General features: G+C 52.4%; 1 protein-coding gene across 1 annotated transcript; it reads left to right on the top strand.

The window, feature by feature from the left end:
* The first annotated feature begins 2,766 nt into the window (after window positions 1-2,766).
* SPATA19 (spermatogenesis associated 19) lies at window positions 2,767-7,205 on the top strand. The gene is made up of 6 exons (XM_059676959.1): window positions 2,767-2,965; window positions 3,132-3,188; window positions 4,003-4,095; window positions 4,739-4,830; window positions 6,754-6,831; window positions 7,142-7,205. The coding sequence occupies exons 1-6, from the start codon at window positions 2,888-2,890 to the stop codon at window positions 7,203-7,205; spliced, it is 462 nt and encodes a 153-aa protein (XP_059532942.1). The 5' UTR covers window positions 2,767-2,887.
* The last annotated feature ends 14,966 nt before the right edge of the window (window positions 7,206-22,171 follow it).

Below are 22,171 nucleotides of genomic sequence, written 5' to 3'. Positions count from 1 at the left end.
CACATGCCAAAGTGAATGCTCTCACTGGAGGCCTGAGAGGGAGGCCCAAGTTGACTCTGGGAGTGGGGTGGTCATGGCAAAGGCCTGTGTCTTGTCTCCATCCCTGTCCTCACTGTCAGGAAATGGAGGTGTATATGGAAACAGCTACACTCTCCACTAGGTGCTTTTTCCTCAAAGTCTACAAACTCTAAGCATTTACAAAGGGCCGTCCAGGAGGCAGGCACCTCCAACCACCAAATCACAGTCTGTCAGCTCTTGCTGGCTTTCCTGGGAAAGGGCTTCCTCCTACAGTGGCCCCTGACCTCTCATCCCTGGGCCTGGGCCTGTTCTAGCTGCTGCCCTCTAGGTGGGCTCTGACGGTGGTCCTCCCCCTCTTCCCGATCAACAAAGAAGACCCGCCTGGAGAGGACCCCTGAGCCACGCCTGCTCTGAGGCCCTAAGCAATAATGCCTTCCCTGGTTACCCAGGACAGTGAGTCCTTTGGCCTTAGACTCCCGCCAGTTAAAAACGGAGTGACGCCTCTAACTCACTTAGGGAGAGGATGAGTCTTCGGCTGCATGGCTCGGGCTGCCGTGGCTTGGGCTGCCGTGGCTCAGGCGGCCACGCCAGGCTCCACTCACTGGTATTTTCAGGCTTGCCGACTACTAACCAACTCATTGCCAGTAACACTGCATGTTCATATAGCGAGTTAAAAATAAAACAAGCGAACACATACATGAGCAGACAAAAAGAAAAGAAAAAAAGGCGCATCCCATGAGCGGATGGGTAAGCCCCTGAAGGTGTGCTTGGAAAGCGTTGCAAGTGAAACAGATGAAAAGAAGTTTAGTATTTAATGGCTTCTCATGTAACATTAGTCTGCTTCAGAAATGTTTTGTATTTTGCTATGAATAAACATTTGCTAAAAAAAAAAAGTGTATTTCTAATGTTTATTTGTACCCAGGAAGTACTTCCCGATATTGTCTAATGTCACCACTGGCTTAGGTCTCCCTCATCAACCCATTTTGAAGTCACAGTCTTAACGTGATTCTGAAAGGGGTTGAGGCTTGGCGGGCAAGGAGCTACCCTTCATTCGCTAAGCAAATGCGTACTGAGGGCACTAGTGTGTCTTAGTCCACTGTCCCAGTCACTTGGGGCCCAACAGTGAACGAAATGGACAAGGTTCTGGTTCTTGTTCTTCCAGGGCTCACCTGCTAGTGGGAGGGGACCGACAGGGAACACTTCACGCCACAAGAAAATCACTTAGAATTCAGGGCGGCAGCAGGCGCTTTTGGGACCCATGGAGCAGGACGAGGAGCCCCTGAAGGGCAGGGGTAGGGTCTCTGCAGCTGAACATGGAGCTCTCCGCGTGGGCCTCCCTGAGGAGATGACCTGAGCATAAACTGGAAGGGGACTTGCTTATCTCCGTGTCAAATGCACATTTTTTTTTTAAATCTTCACCCGAGGGTATTTTCCCATTGATTGTTAGAGAGAGTGGAAGAGAGGGAAAGGCAGAGAGAAATATCGAGGTGAGAGAAACACATCGATGGGTTGCCTCTTGCACACGCTCTTACCAGGACCCAGGCCGGGGAGGAGCCTGCATCCGAGGCTCATGCTCTTGACCGGGATGGAACCAGGGACCCTTCATTCCACAGGCCGACTCTCTATTCACTGAACCAAACTGGCCAGGGCGAATGCACGTGTTTTTAACTGGATTTCTTTACAATATCTGAAAACATTAAGAACCACAAGAGAGGCTGGCTCTTCAGTTATGTGATGAAGATAGTTTTTTTTTTTTTTTTGGTTTGATACCATTTTGTCTAAATGGGTCTCCAACAGACTGGCTCTGGACCACATTTCACACCCAGGAGCCAGAGGCTCAGTGACTCCCGTGATTTCCAGTGTTCTTTGGGATATTCTAAACGTCCTTCAATTTCTTGGGGAAGGTTCTAGATGGGAATAGCAGCTGTCTGAGCCCCTTCCAATTCCCCATCCCCCCAAATCTGAAGTCATGACCCAATCCCCTTTTCATTTCTACTTTATTGTCCTTCCACCTAGGCAGGCCACCATCCATGGGTGACTTGAATAATCAGGAAATATCTTCTGCAAGAAATGGTGCTTTTACTTTTATGCTATATCTCTTATTGTTTGGATTATCTCTTTCCCCTCTCTCTGTAAGAATAAAAAATGCCAGTGGCATTATTTGAATGAATAGAGGGCCTGGGTCATTTCATTACAAATTTATTCTTTTTTTTTTTAAAGCTTTTATTGTTTTGGTTAATCCTCATTTGAGGATATTTTTCTATTGATTTTTTTTTTTAGACTGGAGGGAGCGGGAGAGAGAGAGAGAAACATTGATGTGAGAGATACATCTATTGGTTGGTTGGCTCACACATGCACCCAGACCAGGGCCGGAGATTGAGCCTACAACCAAGGTACATGCCCTTGACCAGAATGGAACCTGGGACCCTTCAGTCTGCAGGCTGATGCTCTATCCACTGAGGAGGGCACAAACTTATTCTTTTGATTCATAAAATATCATTCTCCTTCAGCATTGTCAAAACTGGGTGACCAGCTATAAGCCCCACAATCTATCTATTATTTGTTTAACTTCCCTCTTGTGTCTTTCTCAGGCATATATTGGCTATACCTTATGCTTACCCCCCCCCCCCCACACACACACACACATCCCCATTTCTGAGCTATGGCATCATTAAAGTAGGTGACTTTATGATTTCCCTTTTCTATCTCCACTCTCAATGCCCTGGAGAATAAAGGGCATTGTCACATCATCATTGGACAGCCAATCAGGTGGGCACCTCCCTTCAATGACCTCCTTGTTCCAGAAGAGTCCTTAGGCTGCTTCAATGGACGGAGGGAGCCAAGAAGGAGGCCTGGCCTAAGTCCAAAGATGATAATTACCACATGGATTATGTACATTCTCGCCCGGAAAGGTGTAGGGTGCCCCTTCCCACCAAAAACCAGTTCGGTAAGTGAAGTGGATGGGAGCCAGACAGAATCCTTCTCCCTTCTGAGCCCCCTGCTGCACTTCTGGAGAGAAGACCTTACAATGTCTAAGTTTGGATAAAAATGGAGAAAGAGAGGGGCTGGATCTCCAGGTGTTTTGAGGGCATCAACTTATCGATTTGTTGCAGGACATCGAAGTTGTGGAAACTGAGGCTGTGTCTGTACTAGAGCACTGGTTGAAAAAAGTGAGTAAAAATCCCTTTCTGACTCAGGGTACCCCAAATTCTAGAGAGCTGGCCTCAGTGGGTGCAGGGATCTGGACTTCCCTCTCCTTAGAATGGGAAACTCAAGTTCATTGGCCCTGCCTAGAGCTGTGTCTAACACACCAGATGTCCTAGCCCAGTGGTTCTCAGCCTTCCTCATGCCGCGACCCTTTAATACAGTTCCTCATGTGGTGGTGGCCCCCAACCATGAAATTATTTTCGCGGCTACTTCATAACTGTAATGTTGCTACTGTTACGAATCGTCATGTAAATATCTGATATGCAGGATGTATTTTCATTGTTACACATTGAACATAATTAAAGCATAGTGATGAATCACAAAAACAATATGTAATTATACATGTGTTTTCCGATGGTCTTAGGCGACCCCTGTGAAAGGGTCTTTCGATCCCCCAAAGGGGTCGCGACCCCCAGGTTGAGAACCGCTGTCCTAGAGGATGCTGGGGCTTCTGTCTTTATAAGAGATGTGCTGGAATCGCCACTAGCCCTTCTCGAGCATCCTGGATGCAGGGTTTCCGATGTGTCGCCCCAGCTCCAGGGTGTCTCGGGAATCCCTTGGGCTAAGGCCCAGGACTGAGTGACTTCCCTGGAACCCCACGGGGAGGGAGCCGTAGGCGAGCTCATTGCCGGCACCGTGAGACACAGAGCTTGGATGTGTGGTTGTGGGGCATGTGTGTTGTGATGGAGAGGAAGAAAAAAAGAAAAGGGCAAAGAGAAAGAACTGGGGGGTCAGATACCAAGTGACCCTTCGAGGGGGAAATGACTCACCTTTCAGACCGAAGAAGAGGCTTCCCAGGATATAAAGGAGAAGATGTCCAGCAGCTGCCCTTCCATCCACGGCGAAGACATCCACGTGACCAGAGATGTGGTAACTGAAGAGCTGGAGACCATCATCCTGGGGGCATGGGGAGGGAGGAAGGGGGAAGGCAGGGGGTCCTAGGCCAGTGAGGGCGAACCTTTTGAGCTCGGCGTGTCAGCATTTTGAAAAACCCTAACTTAACTCTGGTGCTGTGTCACATGTAGAAATTTTTTGATATTTGCAACCGTAGTAAAACAAAGACTTATATATATTTTTAAAATATATTTTTACAGAGAGGAAGGGAGAGGGATAGAGAGAAACATTGATGAGAGAGAAGCATCGATCAGCTGCCTCCTGCAAACCCCCCACTGGGGATGTGCCCACAACCAAGGTACATGCCCTTGACCGGAGTCAAACCTGGGACCTTCCAGTCCCCAGGCCGACGCTCTACCCAGTGAGCCAAACCAGCCAGGGCAAAAGACTTATATTTTTGATATTTATTTTATATATTTAAATGCCATTTAACAAAGAAAAATCAACCAAAAAAATGAGTTCGCGTGTCACCTCTGACACGCGTGTCATAGGTTCGCCATCACTGTCCTATTGCAAAGGATCTGAGCTAAGTGGGTGGAGCTTGTCCAGGCTGGGCTCCACCCTAGCCATGGGGTCCTTCTTGGGCAGTGATCACGTGGACCCTTCCCGGCTTTCCTAGGTGAAACACCATCTCTCAAAGTGCGATTTGTTAACAAGCCCGAGTCAAGAAGTCCTGGAGGAAAGGACAAGAATCCAGTTCATAAGATGGAGGTAAAGCACCTCTTATTGTCTCTGAGCCACGCTGTGAGGAGGGAGAAGCACAGAAGGCACAATCCCGCCAGCCGCCGGGGTCTCCCTGGCTAACACAGACCCACAGCCATTCTCCTCAGAGCTTGATGCCTTGCCTTTAGCTGAGAACATTCGCAGCCTTCCCCCGGGGTCTTCCGGGAGCATTGTAGCCACCTTGAAAGCCCAGTGCATCCCTAAGTTTTAAAATGACGTTAGGGGTTGGGACACGGGGATTGCTCACCCTCTCCTAAACGCTTCTGAGTACCTCTCAGACTTCAGTGATTTTTGCGTGTGATGGGTTCAGACGCGGCTGCACTTTAAAGAGCTGTAAGGACATAAGCTCTTAACATGCAAAAGCCAAAGGAAGCCCTCATCTGCCAGGGAGGTGAGGGGAGGTTTCCAGGCACCGAGGCTGGAATTATGTGCTTCTGGTGGCTTTGCCAGCCTCCCACTGTGCCTGCCCCAGACAGACCTTCCCCATCCTGGCACTGAAGTCGCCACCTCAAGGCAGGGAACTGGGCCTGGATGCTGGCTCGCTCCGTTGGCAGGAGCTTCCCTGTTTCCTTTCTGGGGCTGCGCTCACACGGGATCTTTTCCCAGGAGAAGAGCTGTGGGCTTAAACTGCGAAGGAGCCCTCTCTCATCTCTGTATGCTCTTCCTCCTTCTCGTACCCCACCGCCAGCTTTGCTCTCTTCTCTCCAAGAAGATATATTTCTCAGAGAAATTTATTTTTGCTTCAGGATATCCATTTTCAGGTGTTTACCCCTTCCAGGGGCATGAGCAATGGAAATGGGGACCCGACTGCGCAGTAATTACAGACGGGAAGGGTGGTGGAGACCCCCGGGAAAGAGCTTTTTGGAAAACCTTCCCAAAGTCCCTAAAACCATAAACGTTGGTAAATTACAGTCACCAACATTTATGGTTTTAGGGACTGTTTTTCTACTGGGAAAAGATCCGAAGTGGGCACAGCCCCAGGAAGGAGACAGGGGAGCTTGTGTGTGGGAGGCGTGGCCATGCCTGAGATGGCTGCACGGAGGGACTCTCAATGCAGCACTTTCCCAGCTTAGATAATCGAAACATCGCTTTCCGCTATAGTTTTAAACCTCAGCTGCGTGGCGTAGCTAGGTGAAAGCACAGCATGGGGACCCGGGTCGCAGCAGTCCTAGGATGGCTGCCAGGCCCTCGCAAAACGTTTCCGGGAGGACATTTGCTTGGACTGACCCGTGAGCTGGGCAGGGCCCAGGTAACAGGAGCTGGGGCGGGCTGCCCACGGATGCAAGAGCCTTGAGGACTTAGCCGATCTGGTTCTGGCCTCCAGGACCCTCTATTGGGGTAATCTCTCTCTCTCCTCTGGAATCCCGATCCAGCTCCTCCTGGTTGAGAGAGATCTCTGAACATATTGATCCCCCCCCCCCCCCCCCAGGGCAGTATCAATTCTGTCTTCACATGCAAAGCCACAAGGAACGCACCTTGAGCAAGGCATCGTCCAGAGACACAGAAATCGGGGATCCAGTGGGCAGGCCAATTTCACTAGAGTGGAGCGTTTGTGAAGGCAGGAGGGGTGTGGAGTTGGAAAGGACAGAAAGGGGACCGTGGAGAGGAAGACAGATCCAAGAGGGTGAAGTAAAAACAACAGTAGTGATGAGGTGCCTGCAGAGCCTCTGTAACAGTTTTCTAGAAGGATCTCTGAACCATAGTGACTATGGCACAAGGCTGATCACACAAGAGCTGACAGTGAAGTTAGGGTACCCTTGAGTTCCTGGTACTGGAAGGGTCAAGGCTCAGCTCAAAAGTCCATGCCATGGGGACAAAACTGACCCTTCGTACGACTGCAACCCCAGCAGTCTCGCGATGCCTGGTGGCAAAGAAAAGGAAACAGCCCAGGCTTTGAATGGTGTGTTGCAGCCATACCCGCATCTTCCAAGTGCCAAGTGAGGTGAGAGATGAAGTTGTGCGCGATCGAATAGAGCAGGTGAGACGAAGGTAAGCTGCTGGGACAAGTTGCTTTGTATTCCTCACTGGGAGCTAGTGGGGTGAGGTGGGGTGGGCTGCTGGCCTCGCTTCTGATGATTTCCCTGAGCTCCAGCTCATACCTAGATCCGGCGGAGCCTGGAGCGGGTCTGGGCAGAGTGCCTCTTTGTAAAACGCTGCTCCCAGGTCCAGATGGGGTGATGGTCCAGGCATGGGCTGCCTGCCCCGCCCACCTGGGGCCCTGGGCTGGGGATCTTTTCTGGGTGGGTGCTTCCATTTTGCCTACCCCTTCTGCCTTGCCCCTCTCCTCTGTGCCTTGCAGTTTATGCCATCTTTCGGATGAGTCATCTCAGAATTTTGACAGAAATTCCTACTCAGAGTGCTGAGAGCTACAGGTGAGAGAGCTGACAGGTGAGGAGCCAGCGGAGAGGAGGGCTACGCTGGGCAGGGAGACAGTGCCCTGGGCAGGGTCCTGGTAACCAGGCTTAGCTTTCCCTGTTAGTGATGGCCTGCACTTGGGGCCAGTGCGGGTGGGAGAGAAGGTACTAGCTGTCTTAGGCTCCCGCAGTACCTCCCTTAAATTTCCTTTTTAAAAATATTATTAAAAATTAAATTGATTGGGGTGACATTGGTTAATATGATCATATAGGTTTCAAGTGCACACTTCTATATACATGATCTGTATATTGCACTCTGTGGCTACCACTGAAAGTCGGACCATCTTCCAACACCACATATTAGACCTCCTCTACTCCCATCACCCCTCCACCCCCTTCCCTCTGACAACCACCACGCTGCTCTGTGTCCATGAGTTTCAGTTGTATATCTCACATGAGTGAAAGCATGTGGTTCTTCGCTTTTCCTGCCTGACTTTTTTCACTTAGCATGATATTCTCAAGGTCCATCCATGTTGTTGCAAGTGGCAATATTTCGTCTTTCCTTATGGCTGGCTGATATTCCATTGTATAGATGTACCCCATCTTCTTTATCTATCCAAGGACACTTCGGTTGTCTCCATGTCTTGGCCACCATGAATAAGGCTGCAGTGAACACAGGGATGCATATATTTTTGTGAATACACATTTTCGGGTTTTTCAGGAATGTACCCAGAAGAGGGATCGCTGGGTCATATGGTAGCTTCAATGCACAGATCGCTCAGGTGTGCCTGCATGTTGAGTGGGGAATCCTTTGTTGAGTTGTCGTGGTTCAAGTTGTTGAAATTTCAGCGGGAGAGACCAAGGGGATCTCTCATGTCGCCATTCCTCGGACGTCACTCATTAGATTTCTGGAAGGACTTAAAGTCAAGTTCAGTCTGGCCTCTCTGCCTCTTTTAACCCTAGTGTCATAATCCAGAGCTTCTCACCTGTGCACAGGCTTGGGGACCGCCTGAGATGGGGTGTTAGGTTGTGGCGAGGCCTGTGGGTCTGCATTTCTGATGCTTTCGGGCAATGCCACTGCTGACCCCATTTTGAACCACAAGATCGCAGGGCACTGGAATCAGGAGAGAATATGCACGGGTTTGGGCCCTGCCATTAAGTAGGGCCATGAGTTGGGTCACGTGGCCTCTTGGCCTGCACTTGGTAGCAGGGGTCATAACAGTGGCTGTTTATGTGGCTCTGGAAGGTGGAAAACCATCCATTCAGGAGATGGTTACGGTGCTCCTGCCAGGAGGGAAAGACTGTGCTGGCTTTCATGGGGAGGGGGGGTATTGGGGGGAGGGGAGAGGGAAGGGGGCGGGGCTAGAGGAGTGATTTAGAATCAGCTGACCCCCGATGAGCTTAAAGGAAGACCATGGAGATGTAACGCAGCATTTATTGAGCATTTACTATATGGGGCTTCTGCACAAGGCACTTAGTCAAGAGTTCTCATCTGATTTAAGACAACGTTAAGCGGGGGGCATTGTTCATGCCCATTATGCAGATGGCAGAGGGTAAGCCAAGTCTTGGGAGCCAACGCTGGGTTCCAGGCCCGCTCCCCCATGGCGAGTTGCTTTATGGCTTTGTGCCTCAGTTTCCTCAGACTTCGGAAGGTTGCCTTGAGGACCGTGGCATTCAGCCTGTGCTACACACCGTGTCAGTGGTTTGCTAATATCAATTGAGAGGAAGAATCAGAGGTGCTTGCAGGGGCTTCTGAAGTTTGAAGCAGCCAGGCTTCCGTCCCAGCTCCTTCCGACACACCACCACCTGTTTCTAACGTGGATTCCCCGCTCTCTGCGTCCAGCTCTCTGCAGGAGGAGCCGTCGCACATCTTGTCCTTTGTGATCATTTCTCTGCTTCCCAGGTTGATGTCCTTCAGGGTCAAGGGGAAGCCTGTGTAAGAAGAGTGTCCACCTCCTCTTTGACCTGAGGAGCAACCACACCTGGACAGAGAGAATCCAGTGGACGAGCCCTTCCTTGGGACAGTGGCAACACTGGAATATTCACAGTGAACTGCTAATAAAGAGACATGCTATTTACCCACCATCGTGGCGTCTGGTATCAGTGTTTTGCCATTCATTCATTCATTCATTCATTCATTCACTCATTCATTCATTCATTCATTCTTACATTTACCAGACACTGAGCACCTCATGGCTTGCCTCTGGGGACACAGCGTTCAGACCTGGGTGACAGAATACACTCATCCTAGCGCTGGGGGAAGACCATGCTGATTGCTCCTAGAAGGTTAGGAGGGGCGCTGGAGAGAACTGGGGTGGACTGAGACAGGAGGGATTTCCTGAGGTAAGTGTGGCTTATATGTTTCACTCAGGTGTTGATTTTTGCCTTCCCCAGCATGCTTCCTTTCTTTATGGAGATCCAAGTTTCTGACCTATAGCCTTTCCCTTTTTCTGAAGAACTTTGAACATTTCTTTTTAAAAAAATATTTTTCTATTAATTTCAGAGAGGAAGGGAGAGGGAAAGAGTTAGAAACATCAATGATGAGAGAGAATCATTGATTGGCTGCCTTCTGCACGCCCCCTTACTGGGGATGGAGCCCACAACCCGGGCATGTGCCCTTGACTGGAATCGAACCCGGGACCCTTCAGTTCGCAGGCAAGGAGTGGCTGGCACGCAGGCTGCTGGAGCTCAAGTGCTGCTGAGCCCCTTCGCAGCGGTTCTCAACCTGTGGGTCGCGACCCCTTTGGGGGTCGAACGACCCTTTCACAGGGGTCGCCTAAGACCATCGGAAAACACATATATAATTACGTATTTTTGTGATTCATCACTGTGCTTTCATTATGTTCCATTTGTAACTGAAAATACATCCTGCATATCAGAGATTTACATGACGATTCATAACAGTAGCAACTTTACAGTGATGAAGTAGCCACGGAAATAATTTTATGGTTGGGGGTCACCACAACATGAGGAACTGTATTAAAGGGTCGCGGCATGAGGAAGGCTGAGAACCGCTGACTTAGAGGGACAGAGCCCTCTCCACTCTCCCCACTCAGAGGCTGCTTCTCCAGACACCATCAGGTGGCACCCTTTGCATGCGGAAGGCTTTCCGGAAGGCGAGCTAGTCTCTCTGGGTGTGTGCTGCCGGGTGTAGAAAGGCCATTGCGCGTCTTAGTTTAATGGTGAAGTCAGTTCACATTCACGTACATGAACTGAGCTATTCATTCAAGCAAAACGTAGTGGGTATTCGCACCCAGCAACGTGCTGGGTCGTAGGGGAGCGGGTGAGTCTTTGGCCACACTCCCAAGGAGCTCAGGGTGGAAGAGGGGCGGGCGGACAGGCCAGCAAATAGTCAAACCTGGTGTGAAAACAAACGAAAGATTATAGATGGCAGCGCAGGGGGGCGGGGGGAGGAGTGGTTTTCTCTGCTCGAGAGAAAACTCACCGACTTCCCAGCGGAGGTGACATTTAGGTCGAGGCTTCCCAGGCTCTGGCAGTAAAGGAGGGGTCTCCCAGGAAAGGGAAAACCCAGGGGAAGGAGGCAGGGTGTGGTGGGGAGAACAGGAGAGGAGGTTGAGAGGGGCGCAGGTGGGGCTTGTCCAGGTGAGCGCCCGGGCGCAAAATAACCCCAGGAAACCCGGCTGGAGGACCCGGAGGGCAGGAGCCGAGCCTGACACGCTGGCCAGGTAGGGCGTCTCAGGGGCGAGAGGTGCACGGGACCCACCTTCAGGTACTTGCCAAGACCTTCGGTTTTTGCTCTGAGCTGGGAGGAACAGTTAAGGAACGCAGAAGCTCCGCCCGTCTCCCACAAACACCTGGAGTTTGGGGAGGGGTGCGGGGAACCTGCATTCGTCTTAGGGCCGCTGCTCCTTCAGCACCTAGGGAGGAAATGCAACCATTAAGGGGCTCAAATGGAGTTCTGTTCTGCGCACGATTAACCCCGGGAGGGGAGTTCGGGAACAAAAAAGCCTCCTCTACCTGTATTACAGGGGACGGAGCCACGGTAAATTACGAGAAAATCACCGGCAAATTTGGGACCAGTCAGCTGTGACCAAGCCATTTGTGTAGTTAAATGGAGCAGAAAGAGCTAATAAAGGGTTTGTGGGTCACGGATCTCCCTGCCAGGGGGTGGGGTGCGGGAGATGGGGGTGGGTGTGGGAGCAAGTCCAGGTTGTTGAGGCCTGTGGAGTTTCACCTGGGACGTTGTGGTGGTGGTGGTGGTGGGGGTGGTAGGGGTGGCAGTGATGGTGGTGGGGGGGAGGGGGGAGGCCCCTTCCCATCCAGGGGTGCAGCATTGCCAAAAGGAGAAATTGTTCATTCTAGCAGAGCCAGCGGCCTTCACCCAGCCTCTGCCCCTGGGGTCTATGCGTAGATCAGCCCTCAGTTGCCACAAAGGGCCTCGGGACACCAGGGGGACAGGACACTCCTGAGTCTGTGGCTGCGGAGTGAGGTACCAGCTGGGGACTCACATCACCTGCTCTAATGAACAGCACCCAATGTGGTGGGAGACCCAGCCAGCGCCCTGGGGGTCCACGGAGAGGTGGGTGGGTGGGCTGGTCCATCTCCAGAGGAGGATGGTAGGCGCCCAGCCAAACCTGTAGGGGAAACACGGGCTGGCTATTAGAATGCCAAGGGCTCCGGACAGAGGGCAAGGGTGGGAGATGGGGCGACTCCTGGCAGGCGCGCTGTGGGGGCCAGGTGGCTGGGGGGGTGTCGGGGAGGAGGGGGGCGGCCTGGGCTCCCAGGGGCGCCTGCCAATCTCTGAGACTCCACACCAGCTGCAGTGTGGGCTGTGGAGTAAGGGGCATGCAGTGGAGGGCAGAGCTGGGACCCGGACACATGTGGCACCTGGCCCGCCCAGGCCCCTCTCAGGGGACTTACCGGTGGGCGCTGACCGCGCAGTATGGCTGCGTGGATGGCTGTTTTTCGGTTTCCATCGCCTCCCTGAGGGCTCTGCGGCCCAGCCTGTGGGTTGCTGCTTCGGGGGCTTTTTCCCTGACCTTGACCCTTCCCTCGGCCCCCGTCCAGTCCCCAGCCCGCCTCCCCCTCACCTGGCCTCTCCCCCTCCTCCCTGGTCACCTCCTCCGCGCTCACTCCTTCACTCCTGCTTTGCCCCCCCACCCCCGCTTCTTCTCGGAGTCCCAGGGCTGGGGGACCCGGAGCCCGCAGCACCGCAGGAGGGTGCACTGGGGGCTCCTGCTCCCTGGGCTCTTTGGGGGGCGGAGGGGAAGAGCGAAGAGGGGCAGGTCAGCAGGAGGCCCACACCCACAGCTTTCCTTAGAGCCCTCCTGGCACAGCCACGTCTGTGGTTGCTCACACACTTCCGTCTGCCGAGGTCTCCACCTTTCGGGGTGCACCCACAAAGGGGGTGTGCGCCCTCGAGCGCCCCATACAGTGTCTGACACAGGAGCTGGTGGAGACTCAGGAAAGGAAGGACCCTGCCAGGTCCTAGGTGCCAGTCCGGCCTCCAGGGTTGGCGTCTCCATTTCCCCAGTGCCTTCTCCCATCTCTCATTTCCAGCGCCCCCCACAAGGCATCTCTTGGTGGGTGGGCTGGGAGGTCCCACAAATGAAGGCAGGCGTGTGAGGAAGGGTCTGGTGTGAGCCCATTACCTGGAGAGCAGCAGGCATCGGTTCCCACCTTCTAAGTGGGGCGCCTGGGGGCCCCTGAGAAACTGTATGTGAGGGATATACTTTCCCCAAGAAGAGGCTCCTAGGAAACGCACACAGTGGGTGCTTTTCCTGGGGAGCATGGAGCACAACAGGGAACATGAGGCTCCTGGTGTTAGGTGGCTGGGGCTAGAATCCTGCCTCACCATTTGATGGCTGTGTGACCTTGAGCCAGGGGCTGTGTGACCTTGAGTGAGGGGCTCAACCAACCTGTGACTCGGAGAGGACCCCTGTGAAGCGTGCCCACGTGCCTGGCACTTGGCAGAGCATCGCCCACAGCGTGGTGCCCGTGGGGATGATAATGCCAGGAAGAGGCACTGTCCCAGCACAACCCCTTTCTGATGAGACGGTTGTTGGCGAATCTTCTCTCTCTCTTTTTTCTTTAATATGTTTGTATTGATTTCAGAGAGGAAGGGAGAGGGAGAGAGAAACATCAATGATGAGAGAGAATCATTGATTAGCTGCCTCCTGCACGCCCCACACTGGGGATCGAGCCACATCCCGGGCATGTGCCCTGACCAGGAATTGAACTGTGATGTCCTGGTTCATAGGTTGACGCTCAACTACGGAGCCACGCTGGCCGGGTGGCTGTTATTCTGCATATTCAGAAAATTCTCCCATCAGCCCTTTGTGGTGGCAGCTGGCGACTTAGCCACCGCATACAGGATATTCAGGGATCGCCCTCCGGGAGCTGACGCTGGGAGGCGAAGGATGCTGGTGCATCTAAAGATGCTGGGGGACCACAGACCGACATGTACTTCAAATAAAACCATTGGGTGTTCATGTGGGAGTCAGTGTGTGAGAGCGTGTGTCAGAATCATGTTTCGTCAGGTCAGCGTCTGTACCTCTTCGCGTTTGCCTAGAAAAAACAGAGCCCTAACTTTGCCAGCTCCGAGACCTACCCCTTTGGAGCCAGCTGGACCCCCTGACTCCCCTCACACTCTGGGGAGGGCTTCTCTGGGTCTGCGTGCCAACCGGGGAAAGGCACGGCTTCCTCTGGCCTCAAGCTTTCTTGGGGTTTGGGGAGAGGCCCCCCCCCACCCCCCACCCCGAGCCAGGCCTGGACCAGGCTGGGGCATGATGTGGCATCTTTCGGCCAGCAGATGGTGGTGTTGACTCAGTATTGCCGGCTGCTGGTCCCTAGAATACTGGTCCTTCTTCATTCAACCCCAATCTATTTATTTCTCAGGAATTTCTGCCCTGTTCCCTGCACTCCAGCCACCAGCCATGGTCTCCTGGGGCGGGGGGGGGGGGGGGGGGGAGGCGCAGAGGGGCAATTTCTCTTCCCACTCAGGGTTCCTCGGCTTGGGAGAAAGCCACGGACAGTGGGCCTTTGTTTTGGAGGGAGGAGGTACCTGTTCTCTCTGGCTTCAGGCAGAGGCTGGGGGAGTGAAGTCTCCTTGTCATTCCACCAAGTGCAGTCCTTGCCTGCACACCTCAGGGCTTCTAGGACGCCCGCCCGTAACAAGGCGTAGAATGGGGGTGGTGGGGGTGGTGGTGATGGTGGGGGTGTGTGTGTCGATAAGGGAAATGCCAACACCTTGAGTCAGGCCTAGGGCTTCGGATTCCCTTTGGGGACCTAAGTTGTGTCCACTTTGTGCACAGCTGGGCATAAAGCAGGCCTTCTCCAACTTCCGTGGGCATCAGAATCCCACCAGATTACCAGGGTGCCTGATAAAGACGGAGATATTTTTGGTGCGTGATTACCATTTTATTTAAGTATGGGTGGTGTACAATATTATAGAGTTATATTAGTTTCAGGCGTACACTATGGTGATATGACATTTTTATCCCTTACAGTGTGATCACCTCACTCATTTCAGTAACCATCTGACACCATGTAAACTTACCACAATATGAATGACTACATTCCCTTCACCGTTTCCACCCATCCCCATGCCCCTTCCCCTCTGGTAACCATCTCTTTAATCCAGCCGTGGGCAAACTACGGCCCGCGGGCCAGATCCGGCCCATTTGAAATGAATAAAACTAAAAAAAAAAAGACCGTACCCTTTTATGTAATGATGTTTACTTTGAATTTATATTAGTTCACACAAACACTCCATCTATGCTTTTGTTCCGGCCCTCCGGTCCAGTTTAAGAACCCATTGTGGCCCTTGAGTCAAAAAGTTTGCCCACCCCTGCTTTAGTCCCTGTTTCTGTAAGTTTTTTTTTTTTTTAAAGATTCTACATATAAGTAAAACCATACACTATTTGTCTTTCTCTGCCTGACTTATTTCACTTAGCATAATACCTTCTAGGTCCATCCATGTTGTTGCAAATGACAAGATTATATTCTTTTATTTTTTTACATTCAATATTATTTCGGGTTGTTTCAGGTTGACAGCGTAGTGGTTAGATAATCATAGAGTTTACAAAGTGTTCCCCCTGATATTTTCAGTACCCACCCGACACTGCATAATTATTTCACTATTACTGACTGTATTCCCTATGCTGTATTTTACATCCCTTTTGTAACTACCAACCTGTACTTCTTACTCCCTTCACCTCTTTCACCCGGTCCTCCAGCCCCCACCCCCTCTGGCAATCATTAGCGTGTTCTTTGTGTCTCTGAGTCTGTTTCAATTGTGTTCTTAGGCTGTGGTTCTCTGAGTTCCGAGCCCGGCTTTCTCCTGTTCCTCTAACCCTAAGTCACCCCGAAGTGCTCCCGGGACAGGAATGAGTGGCTGCAGGGGAAACGCCTTCATCCATTACTGCGGGGTATCTTTGACCGTAGTTGTCCTCTTTGTATCATGGTCGGTCTGAATTCTATTTATTCAGAATTCCAGTTTTCCTATGGCAGAAAGAACATCAAACTTGAAGTCCCAGCGCTATTACTTCCTAAAATGTGTAATCAAGGGCAAGTGGCTTAATTTCTCTGAGAAGCATTAAAAAATAAAAAAACATACGCATATAAATATTGATTCCTGCTCTCTCTCTCTCTCTCTCTCTCCAATAGGGTGTTTGGAGATGAAGTGAGAGACTCAAGCCGTGCTCTGTGAACTGTAAAGTACAACCTAAGTGCATCCCCCGGGGGCAAGGATGGTGCGCATCTCATTCACAGCTGCCTCTCCAGCAGCCGGCCCGGTGCCTGGCACACAGCAGGTACTCATAAATAAATGAATGAGGTCCACTGGGGAGGGTCCAAGCTCAACATGAAGTTATGTGGACATGATGAGTGATGGTAAAGAGAATGGAGGCTTAGAGTCTTTTTTTTTTTCTTTTCTTCACTCAGGAGCTGCTGAGGGCAGCTGGGTAGGGGGTACCTTGGTTGTAACAAACAGTTGTTGAGTCACATGGACACAGCGAGGGGGCAGAGTGAGGGCGTATGGCCCAGGCGGAGGCCAGCAAGGATGTTCCGGGTCAGGTTAGATGGGCACTTGGCTCGGATTGCCATTCTGGTCTGCCTTTTTCTTAAGGCAAAAAGTTGAAGAACGACATAACCCGGCTTTGCCTCTGAAAGATCCCTGGGTGTCTCTGCGATCCAGTTTTCTCATCCATCAGACGAAGACAGTAATAGCTATGCTGACAAACCTCATAAAACATTGTCAAGATCAAATCGAGTGTTTGATAAGGGCTGCGTGGCGCTCCGATACACAATGCAGACGCAAGCTGCTGTTACAGTAATTAGGCTCTCTCCCGATTGCGGAAGGCATCCCACTTCTCCAGGCTAGCGGCCAGAGAGCCGTCTCAGAGCTTCGAGAGCACTTGCTTGTAGATCATCTCAGTCTCTCTACCCCATCCGAGTGGTTGAGTCATTATCATACCCATTTACCAGAGAATGAAACTGAGGCTCAGAGAAGTCAGAGAGGTCAAAATACACGGCTAAGTGTTGGAGGCCGGCTCTCAAGCAACACCTTCTGATTCTAAATTCAGTTGCCAAGACGAAGATGGTAGGTGTTTGTGGAGCTTGGATGTGGAGAGGTGGGGCAGGGAAGTCAAGGTATAGGTTATTTGCTTATTTAAAGAAAAATGATTTTTACCACTTTCTTTTAAAAAATTGACGAGAGAGAGAGAGAGAGAGAGAGAGAGAGAGAGAGAGAGAGATATTGATTGGTTGCCTCCCGTAAGCTCCCTGACTGGAACCCACAACCCGGGTATGTGCCCTGACGGGAATTGAACCCATGACCCTTCAGTGTGCAGGACGATACTCCAACCAACTGAACCACATTGGCCAGGACTCAAGGTATAGATGTAAAGTTTGCTTGTATGGGCAGAAATGGACTTCCTTAGAGTGACAACTGCTGTTATGATCACACACAGTCCCTGGAAAATAAGGCAGCATCAGAGCACAGATTAATACATAATAAAAATTGCTGGAAATGCTCTAGGCAGATGCTCGCAGTCACACAGAAAGCTTAGGGAAATAAGGCAAAGCCATAGCACACCAGCTGATGGCCATTAAGTACAGAGGCTAGAGGACAGCCTAGTGCAGCTGAGATCGGAGCCTCACTCTAACCGGGACAGCGGCCATTGAGAAGGGTCACAGTACCCAGTGGAGAGGGTGAGGGGCGTGGTGCTTCTGCTCACCAAGAAGCCCCCCAGCCTGGCCAGTGTGGTGCGGTGTTTGAGCATCTACCTATGAACCAGGAGGCCACGGTTCGATTCCCGGTCAGGGCACAAGCCTGGGTTGCAGGCTTGGTCCCCAGTGTGGGGCGTGCAGGAGGCGGCCGATCAATGGTTCTCTCTCATCATGGATATTTCTACCTCTCTCTCCCTCTCCCTTCCTCTCTGATAGAATAAATATATATTAAAAAATAAAAAAGAAGCGCCCCCCTGCCCCCTCCTGCTCAACCCCAGCCCTGCCAGGAACAGTTCTTAGGCAGTTAGGGAAGCCAGGAAGCAGTAGCAAGTCATCTCTAGGAATTTCCCCCCAGGCCCCTTGGTCCACTTTTTAAAAAAATATATTTTATTGATTTTTTTATAGAGAGGAAGGGAGAGGGATAGAGAGTTAGAAACATCAATGAGAGAGAAACATCGATCAGCTGCCTCCTGCACACTCCCTACTGGGGATGTGCCCGCAACCAAGGTACACGCCCTTGACCGGAATCGAACCTGGGACCCTTCAGTCCGCAGGCCGACGCTCTATCCACTGAGCCACACTGGTCAGGGCACTCTGGCACTGTTGAGGAGTTCTTGCATTCTTTGAAAAGGGACGTCCTGCCCGGCCAGTGTGGCTCAGTGGTTGAGCCTCCTGTGAACCAGGAGGTCGTGGTGGGGTGTGCAGGAGGCAGTCGATCAATGAGCCTCTCTCATCGTTGATGTTTCTCTCTCCCTCTCCCTTCCTCTCTAAAATCAATACAAATATATTTTTTAAAAGACTTTCCTTTTCCTCCAGTGGAGCGGCGTGCCCCTTCTCAGAGGCGGGACTGCCGAGAAAGGATTGTGTCGCCATGATTGTTTCCTCCCGACCACATGTTCTCTGCTGAATGGAGACTCGCTTATTCTTCCCGTGCGCTCTTCGTTCCCTGTCCTGGCTCAGCCTTCTCAGCCGAGCAGACGTGAGACCGAGTCCCAGCCACGAGGGGAGAGGAGGAGGCAAAGGAGGGCCCGGCCTCTCAGGCGCCCCAGAGGGGAGGCGTCCCCGTGGGCTTGCATCAGCACCGCCATGCCCTGTGCCCAGCCGGCGTTGTCTTTGCATTTTATCAATACCACCCAGGGATCCGGCTGTCCCCTCCTGTGGGTTTATTAATATTGCCCTGTGATCTGTGGGGAGCCGACACACTTTATATTCCAGCCCCATCTCCGCTTCTCCAAACGTAGACACCATATTTAATTAGATTTTCTCCCTGGCTCGGGCAAACAGAAATTGAACTCCCAGTCTATCTCTGTTGCTCTGGAGACTGGGCCTGGCAGGAGTGGACAGCGCTCTCCCTGGCGGGCTTTCTCCGCTCACCCGCCTCCTTTCCCATCTCAGACAGTCAGATTCCAGCCCAGGCTCATGGCTGAGGTCAGTCTCTGGCCCACAACTGACGTTCATCCTCTGTCACCCCCTGCCACTCCCCTGAACAACGTGTCCAAGGGTTTTGCTGCTCTAGCTTTCTGATCTTCCCGCAGACTTTGGAGGAACCTGCATGTTGACGTGTGGTGTGCAGAGGAGGAGCTGGGGGGATGGAGAGAGGGCGCAGTCTGTATGTGGGTTACGGGGGGAGGGGGTGGAGCGGGGAGGAGGGAATCCTGCCTGAACACATGGAGGCAAATGGAATGTCCTTTCAAGATGATGACACCCCTTCCCTCCCCCCTTGGAAGAATCTTAGAAAAATCCACTTACTTTCTGTGTCACCATTTTTTTCCATCTGTAAAATGGGGAGGAAAACAGATTGGGGGAGGGGTTACAGAGAGAAGGCAGGAAGGAGTGGTCCTGGGCCAGCTTTCCTGCTGAGGAAGGTCCTTCAGGCAGAAGCTGGGCAGCCCGGGTTCCAGGCCGGGTTCCAGGCCGGCATTACCCCTCACTAAGACCTGCCTCTGGGAGCCTGGGACCCAGCAGGTCCTCAGGAAATCGCCCCCCCCCCTCACCGAGGTCTCACTCTCTGAAGAAATTCATGTCGTACATTTGAGACTCAGTTTCCTCATCCACTGAATGGGGAGGATGACTGTGATCCGTGCTTGTCCCATAGATGTGATGCTCAGGTAAGTCTGCGCGTGTGAACGTGTTTCATAAGGGGCGACGCTCTCCATGGGGACCAGGGTTCCCCTTCCCAGTCTCATCTTGGCTTGTAACTGCTTTTGGAGGAGAACAGGGTGTGGGTGATGTGACTTGGAGTTGACATGGTCTTTATTCTCTTTAGCTGGGAAAGTTACTATTTTAATTAGCCTCCCTCACCTTAGATAAACTGATAGCAGATGAGACAAAGAGTGGAAAGAAAGGAGAGAAGAAGAAAGGAAAAGAGAAAAAATACAAAGAAGGGAAGGGGAAAAAAGGAGAGAAAAAAAAGCAAGCAAGCATCACAGAGGGTGGTTTGCCTGAATTCCTTGGGTCTATTTTAAATGGCTTCATACCAGGATGTAAAACTGTGTACATAGACTTTATTTTTGTTTTATTTTTTAAAAAAGTATCTTGATTGTTTAAAGTATTACAGATGTCTCCCTTTCCCCCATTGACCCCCCACCTGCTATGCACATATACTTTACATTATAGTGAATATTTATGGAATTTTTATATTTTTTAATTTTTTATTATATTTTTATTGATTTCAGAAAGGAAGGGAGAGGGAGAGAGAGAGAGAGAGAAACATCAATGGTGAGAGAGATTCACTGATCAGCTGCCTCCTGCACGCCCTCTACTGGGGATTGAGCCTGCAACCCAAGCATGTGCCCTTGACCAAAATTGAACCTGGGGCCCTTCAGTCTGCAGGCCGACGCTCTATCCACTGAGCCACACCGGCTAGGGCTGTTTATGGAATTTAAGTGAGAAGCGCTGCTCAGCCTTCCTCAGAGGGTGGGGAGGGCGGAAGACAGAAGGGTCTGCATTCTGCCCCCAGGGTGGCCAGGAGCGGAAGGAGCTCTGGGGAGGCCCTCACCAGCACCCAGGGCCATCCTCCCCCTTCCCCAGCGATGGGTTAGGGGAGCTCCGCCCTATTTTCGGGGCCACGGGCAATGCGGTGAGGGGGCAGAGAGAGGACACCGGTTCTTCCCACGTGACCCCGGAAGAGCACAGTGGGCGTGGCCAGGGTTGGAGTCGGATGATCCCGGGTTGGACTCTCTGGGGCCGCACTGCGTATGAGCGCAGTGACCTGCGGCGAGCTGTGCATCTCACAGAGCCTCGGTTCTGTTGCCGGCACCAAGGGGAATCGTGTGTCTCATGGGACTGCGGTGAGGGTTCCATGGAGCAATGCACGGAAGGCCCAGGAGGAGGCCTGTCCCCTTGGTCCCTGGCCTCTGTGTGTTTTGGTGTCTTTGCTGTCTCCATGCCTGAGTCCCCAGAGTCCCTGAGAGAGAGGCTCCGGGTGCTGGGTAGGGACAGGCTGCCACCGGTTTCCGGAGAAGCCACATTTGCACTCCGGCTCTGAGCTGAGACTGACTGAGAAGCAGGAGTGAGTGGGCTCCAGGGAGAGAGGAAAGCATCTGAGTGGTCCGGGCAGAAATCAAGGTCCTCCGAGGTTCCCTGGGAGCAGGGGTTCGACCTCTCTGCTTATCAGCTCCCTCCACAGGGGCTCATTTCTGCAGACAGAAGTCTCACTTGGAAGCCACAGCTACCAGCAGGCAAAGGGGAGACAGTTCTGTGCGGTAGAGGCCGACGCAGCTCAGCCACGAGGTGCTGCTCAGAGCCCCCGAGGGGGGGGGGGGGCGTGCTTCCCGGAGCAGCCCCTCTTTCTTAGGGGAAGCCCCGTGACTGCTGGGGCCACAGGGCTGGTTATGGCAGAGCTGATGCTAGAACGAAACCCTAACCCAGGGACCGGCTCCTGGCCCCATGCTACCTTCCAGAAGCAGAGCTCTGGCTATTCCCAGCTTTGGTTGGGTTGCAGCGATGGTAGGGAAGATCGCAGGAGCTGCTCGCAGTTTCAGGGCTTCGTACAATAGAAGTCTGCTTGCTGCTCACGTGACAGCCGGATCGTTTCTGGGCAGCAGATGGCATCCGATCCCAGGGCGCTGCAGGAACTCCAGCCTTCCCATCGCGGCTCTTTGATTGGGGAAGGGCTGCTGCCTCTTCCACTAGAGGGCGGAAGAGGGAATCCAGCAAGGGGGCGGGGGGGCCGGGAGGGCAGGGGGCGGGGTATGGATGCACCTTAGAAGCTTGGCCTGGAGAAGGCACCTCCCCCTTTCCCCCTTCACTCCTGTCCCACTGCTGAGAGCTCACGCGCGTGAAGAATGTTCTTGGTCCCGTATTTGAAGAGAGAGAGTCCTGACCTTTGGGGGCACCGACGAGTTGACATTGAAATGGGCTTTGAATAACAGAGGCCCATCTATAATTTTCTGTGAACAAAGGAAACCAGATGGTGCCTGAAGTTCCTTTGGTTCTAACTTTTCCCGAGTCTGCGGTCTGTGGTTTAGCCAGAAGCCTGTCTCCACGGTTACTGTGCCATGGCTCAGGTCTCTAGACTCTGCACCATGGTGCTTGCTGCCCCACCCCCTCTCCTGATGCTGGCTGGGCCGATTCTCCTGGGGCCTCTGCAAGGTCTTTCCATGACCTCTCCCGGGAGATCCACGTGGGTTCCCATCCCAGTGGGCAGCAGAGCTGGTGCCAGGCAGGCTGCCCCTCGAGGCCCAGCAGGGCTGGGAATGTGCAGGTGCAGAGAGGGGGGGTGCAGAGACCCTGGGAAGTCAGTGCAAAGTCACTAACCACCCTGCTCTCTCCCATCCCCTCCG

Source organism: Myotis daubentonii, chromosome 19, assembly GCF_963259705.1.
Source record: "Myotis daubentonii chromosome 19, mMyoDau2.1, whole genome shotgun sequence".
NCBI lineage: Eukaryota > Metazoa > Chordata > Mammalia > Chiroptera > Vespertilionidae > Myotis > Myotis daubentonii.
The sequence above is the reverse complement of the archived record's forward strand: the minus strand, read 5'-3'. Positions and strand labels throughout refer to the sequence as shown.

Bases quoted from the DNA above. Each gene is read 5' to 3' on its own strand.
- SPATA19 (XM_059676959.1), top strand. From the start codon at position 2,888: ATGATAATTACCACATGGATTATGTACATTCTCGCCCGGAAAGGTGTA. The intron at 2,966-3,131 runs GTAAGTGAAGTG...GATTTGTTGCAG, and splicing joins TCCCACCAAAAACCAGTTCG to GACATCGAAGTTGTGGAAAC. The intron at 4,831-6,753 runs GTAAAGCACCTC...GGTGTGTTGCAG, and splicing joins ATCCAGTTCATAAGATGGAG to CCATACCCGCATCTTCCAAG.